General features: G+C 42.1%; 1 protein-coding gene across 1 annotated transcript in view; it reads right to left on the bottom strand.

Annotated features, from left to right (window-relative positions):
- The window catches only part of LOC134966189 (sulfotransferase 2B1-like), a 129,358-nt gene that overhangs the window by 17,267 nt on the left and 106,091 nt on the right, over nucleotides 1-6,000 (bottom strand). The window contains exons 4-5 of the mRNA XM_063942748.1: nucleotides 2,956-3,082; nucleotides 1,886-1,980 (exon numbers count right to left, since the gene is read on the bottom strand). Of these exons, the coding sequence (XP_063798818.1) occupies nucleotides 1,886-1,980; nucleotides 2,956-3,082 (222 nt within the window). The remainder of the gene's footprint in view (nucleotides 1-1,885; nucleotides 1,981-2,955; nucleotides 3,083-6,000) is intronic.

Below are 6,000 nucleotides of genomic sequence, written 5' to 3'. Positions count from 1 at the left end.
TGTCAATCTGCTGTCTCCCTCCTTCCCTAGCCACTGCTGTAAGGAGGGACACGGAGGGCACAGCGCGTGCCTCTCCTGTGTCCCTCCTGCGTCTCTGGCGGGTCTATTGAATGAAGTGCCTGTTCGTGAGCTCTGATTGGCTCACGAACCGGCACTTCATTTAACAGACACGCCGGAGACGCAGGAGGGACACAGAGTGGCGCGCGCTGTGCCCTCCGTGTCCCTCCTTCACAAAACAGCGGGGGAGCGGGGGGGAGCTGTACCTGGCACTGGTGGAGGGGGAGCATATTTGGCACTTGGGGGGGGCATATGTGGCACCGAGGGGGCATATGTGACACTCGGGGGTATATGTGTACCTGGCACTTGGGGGGGGGGGGGCATATTTGGCATTGGGGGCATGTGTGTACCTCGCCCTGTGGGGGAATATCTGGCACTGGGGGCATATGTGGCACTGGAAACACAGCCCTAGCAACAAGCATTACCCCCTAGCAACGAGCATGACACCCAGTGCATGAAACCCCTGGCAACGAGCATGACACCCAGTGCATGAAACCCCTGGCAATGAGCATGACACCCTGAGCATGAAAACCCCTGGCACCGTGCATGGAACCAAGAGCATGAAACCCCTGGCACCGAGCAGGTAATTTAAAAGTAATTAGAAGCCTTACTGTAGGACTTAATGTGCAATGGGCATTGCGGTGTGTGGCATAATGTATCACGGACATTGCGGTGTGTGTCATAATGTGTCACAGGCATTACGGTGTGTGGCATACTATATCACGGGCATTGTGGTATTTGGTATAATGTCTCAGGGGCATTACAGTGTGGCATAATGTATAACAGGCATTGCGGTGTGTGGCATAGGGTATAACGGCCATTGCGGTATGTGTCACAGGCATTACGGTGTGTGGTATACTATATCACGGGCATTGTGGTATGTGGTATAATGTCTCAGGGTCATTGCAGTGTGTGGCATAATGTATCACGGACATTGCGGTGTGTGTCATAATGTGTCAGGCATTACGGTATGTAGTATACTATATCACGGGCATTGGGGTATGTGGTATAATGTCTCAGGGTCATTGCGGTGTGTGTCATAATGTGTCACAGGCATTGTATGTGCTATAATGTATCAGGGGCATTGCAGTGTGTAGCATAATGTATAACGGGCATTGCGATTCCTGTCATAATGTGTCACAGACATTACGGTGTGTGCATATTGTGTCATGTGCATTATTGTGTGTGGCATAATGTCTAAGGGCCATTGCAGTATGTGGCATAATGTATACTGGGCATTACTATAAGGAGGAAAAATGACAAATTATGTAAGGGGCATGAATCAGGATTATTTTTCTTTCCTGTGGTGGCCAACGTCTGGGCATGCAGGGTGCAAAACTAGGGTATAAGGTAGTCTTTTCCTGCAATGCCATGCCCCTTTTGGCGAAGCCATGCCCATTTCAACAAAGCCACACCCTTTTTGCGGCACGCGCGCCGCACGCAGGTTCATCCCTTTACTAGCGCCAATTATAGGGATGGGGGAGCGCTGGAGATTTTTTTGCCTTGGGGGAGAAAAATTTCTAGTTACGCCACTGCGTATATGTGTACCTGTATGCAAAAACTCACCATTTGCATCTGTGTGCAGAGGTCTGTCTGACTCAGAATCCACATGGGCACACACACACACACACACACACACACACACACACACACACACACACACACACACACACACAACCATGCACTATTCTACATTTTTGCCAGAAACCAATGAACTTACTTACCAGCATGTTGGCATGTGCAATGAAACAGGGGTACTATACCTACAGGAAATGCAGAGAGAACATACATTTGCCCTGTGTGTCAGTGTGGACAGTTGTAACCATACCTGAATGAGCTCCTCATATGCAATAAAGAAGCATCTGCTGTCATCCTTCATTTGCATCCAGCCTTTCACATGTTCAAACCAAGAGCCAAACATAGCTGAAAGTAAAGCAATTGTACAGTGTGTTTAACAAAATCTAATAAAACAATTACTCTTGTGACCACTATAAACCCAGCAAAAATATAACCAGCAGGTGGGGACAAAAACAGAGTGGTCACCTTAATGTGTAGTTTTCTCCCCAGTAGCCATGCATCTAGACCAGTGAGCTATGAGGCATAACTATATATATTATATAGTCAAGTTGTCTTACAAGTATGTGTAATCTCCACTCACTGAGTCATGATGGCAGGACATCATGAGAAAAGTTGGCCTCTATAGTATAGTGGTACTTGGCCAGGTGTATGGAGACTTGGCAACACCTCATTGTGATCATTGGATATCTTTTGCTCATGATGTGCTGCCACATAGGGATGTGTCTGCCATTGTGACAGCACTGGATCCCCTTCTGGGCTTCTGGGACCATAGATAGGCCTTCTTCTCAGCGTCTTTACTTCTTACATGTACAGTAAAATGAAATTACTCATTTTTTTCCTTTAACTGTTTCTCTTTTTGAATTTTGTATTTTTTGACAATTTTCTCTTGCTTTTAATTTTTTTGCAAATGCATAACTATTCCACAACTGCCAATGATTTCCATGCTAATTGAGAAAAAAACAATGCAATTGCCAGAGAAAATGGACACAATGTTAAAAGACAACAAATAATTACTTTAGCTCTCTCACATTGTTCCACATTCACTAAAATCACAAAATCACTAAAGAAGATAAACAAAAAATATTTCCAAAGTAGTATACTGTAAATATATTATTACATTTTAACAGCTAATTTAAAATGATATTTTTTGAGACATAACATGGCGACCATTTTTATAGTAATCTTTCTAAACAATCATATATGCTTTTGACACTAAATTTTTTTTATTTTTTTTATGTAACTTATTTATATAGAGCTATATTATTAACAAGTGATGTACAGCTAATATTTAATGTCAAGATCCAGGTTTAATAAACTCACCATTCCCCTGCAGAAAGTCATCTAAGAATTCCTGGAACTGTCCAACTTCCGAATAAATTTTGAGAATTTTCGTAAAATGGAATAAAGATGCAATGACATCCCTAGGATTTCGAACTGTGTAGATAATCTAAAGAAAATCAAGAATAATTAAGTTTAATATATAAAGATGTGACTATAGCTTTCATACAAATACAATTTGAGCCACACATTAGTTTTCCTAAATATTTCTACACATGTCAATCTTTTTACACTGCACTCTAAACCATCAGTGAGCAACAGGTAGCCCTCTGTAATCAGTCACAATTTCTCCTCTTTGGCAAATTTCCTTTTCAGACTAGTCCATGATTGGCTGGTGAAGTTTTCTCTCTATGTTGATGAGAAAATGACTGCTTAGCTCATGTGTATATATATATATATATATATATATATAGGGGCAAACAACAAAAATACCCTTCCTGCGCTGAAGTTCAGCAGCACTACTAAAAGATCCCCCGTCAGTAGGATCTTAGAAATAGAAACAGATAACAAGTAAATACAGAGTGCGCTAATAATACAACTGGTTAGAAATTGTTCAATTCCAGAGTCAAGGGCGGGACTTCTCTTGAGTTCTTTTCCCTTTAGGGGATTCCTGATTGGGTATGGAAAAATAGGAAAGAACGGCTGCGCAATGTGTTAGGGCAATAGAAATGAGAGATGACGTGTAAATAATAAAAAAAGTAATTTATTTATACTAATAACATCACATAAAAAAGCAGATTATATGTTTAAGATGAGAATTTATACCAGATTAAATGTAAACACCTTGAATTTTATAGAGATGCAGACTACAGGTAGACACCTGTGATGGTAATGTGATAATGTGTGGCTGTATGGTCCTGCAGTGCCCACTATTTGCTATGCAGCGTGGAGGTAGTTGTGCAGTTGTCTGGTAGGTAGGACAGGTTCTCAGCGGCGTGCTGATGCGAGCAGCGGGCGGCAGTGGTGTTCTGCCGGAATGTGGAACCGGAGCAGAGGTAGCGTAATCGGCAGCTTGCTACCTTAGCAGATACCAAAATCAAGGTGTGGAGGAGGGCAGGGTACTAACGCGTTTCATCACATATCATGTGACTTTCTCAAAGGTATATCCCAGCCTCTAGATCTATCGGTATTTAAAGCATCACTACTATGAAAACCATGTGTAAATGATTAGCTCATTAAATAGTCCATTTAAAAAAAACAAAAAACACGTCAAATCTAAAAAATCAAATCAATCGTAGTATACATGCCTAAGATAACAAATTCATTAATATATAAAACTAGAAACAAATGATATGTCTTTAAAATAAAAATTAGTACATATTATATAAAGAAGAGTATATAGTTAGTCTGAATGTACTAATTGGGAAAAAAAAAAACCCGATAGACACAAGTTATATGATAAGTTGCATGATAGAGATACAGTGTAAGCAACTCCATATGTGCATAGCACCATGTGACGTTGTATTAATATATCACACGATAATGAGTAGAAAGATTATCAAAACCTATTATAAACACAATTAGTAAGAGAAGACAGCAATTTATGAGACCAAGAAAAGAATATATATAAATGAAGATGGGAGAATGGGAATCGAACACCTAGTACACCGGTGGACATTAAAGTCCTCATTCAAAGCGGATTAGCGGTCAAACCAGATGCGCCACCGGACCCGCTGGTTAGATGTATGGAATATAGAGGCATCTATAATGTATGTATGAGTAAAGTGTGCCCCACATTCAAACCATTTTGTATGAGCATAACACTAAGAAGGAAAGTATGTTTAAATAGACAAAAATCTTTAGATTATATCGCATAGACAAGACGAGGGGGGAGGGGGAGGGGGAAAAAAGATATGGGGAATGAGACAGGAGAATACAGATATCTAAGAGGAATAGAACCATAAGGCAAAGCTGTGTATTAACATAGGTCCATTTCAATGGATTCATTAAGTCCCTCAGGGACGAGAGTTCTCAATTTATGGATCCAATAGTTTTCCCTAAGGCACAGTTTTCTGTATCTATCCCCACCCCGTGCAGTGGGCATTATAGTCTCAATACCAATTAATTTAATATCATCCGGATTTTTATGATGTGTATCTAGAAAATGTCTAGAGACACTATTGGGTAAATTTACTAAGATTCGTGTTTTCCCGTTTGAGGTCAAAGTTCAATCACGAATGACATCGAAAGTGTAAATATGCAACTTTTTGAATTGATTACGACTAATTTACTAAGCTGCCGTATTCTGCATTTTCGGGTTTTCCGATGTCGATGTCATTCGTTTTTTTAGGCAGTGTTTTACGTGAGTGACTTGTAAAACACTGCCGACTTTAATACAATGAATCTCGGCCGGATCTGAGAGATCCGTGCTGGGCTTCATTGTGCACTTTGTTAAAAAAATAAATAAAGTTTAAATGTAAAAAAAAAATTGCGTGGGGTCCCCCCTCCTAAGGCAAACCAGCCTCGGGCTCTTTGAGCCGATCCTGGTTGCAGAAATATGGGGAAAAAATGGACAGGGGTTCCCCCATATTTAAGCAACCAGCATCGGGCTCTGCGCCTGGTCCTGGTTCCAAAAATACGGGGGACAAAAAGAGTAGGGGTCCCCCGTATTTTTGAAACCAGCACCGGGCTCCACTAGCTGGACAGATAATGCCACAGTCGGGGGTTACTTTTATACAGTGCCTTGCGGCCGTGGCATCAAATATCCAGCTAGTCACCCCTGGCCGGGGTACCCTGGGGGAGTGGGGACCCCTTCAATCAAGGGGTCCCCCCCCAGCCACCCAAGGGCCAGGAGTGAAGCCCGAGGCTGTCCCCCCCATCCAATGGGCTGCGGATGGGGGGCTGATAGCCTTTGTGATAAGTGTTTGATATTGTTTTTAGTAGTAGGACTACAAGGCCCAGCAAGCCTCCCCCGCAAGCTGGTACTTGGAGAACCACAAGTACCAGCATGCGGCGGAAAAATGGGCCCGCTGGTACCTGTAGTACTACTACTAAAAAAATACCCCAATTAAGACAACACACACACAC

The sequence above is a fragment of the Pseudophryne corroboree genome, chromosome 10 (assembly GCF_028390025.1).
Source record: "Pseudophryne corroboree isolate aPseCor3 chromosome 10, aPseCor3.hap2, whole genome shotgun sequence".
NCBI lineage: Eukaryota > Metazoa > Chordata > Amphibia > Anura > Myobatrachidae > Pseudophryne > Pseudophryne corroboree.
This window is presented reverse-complemented; position numbering and strand designations above follow the sequence as displayed.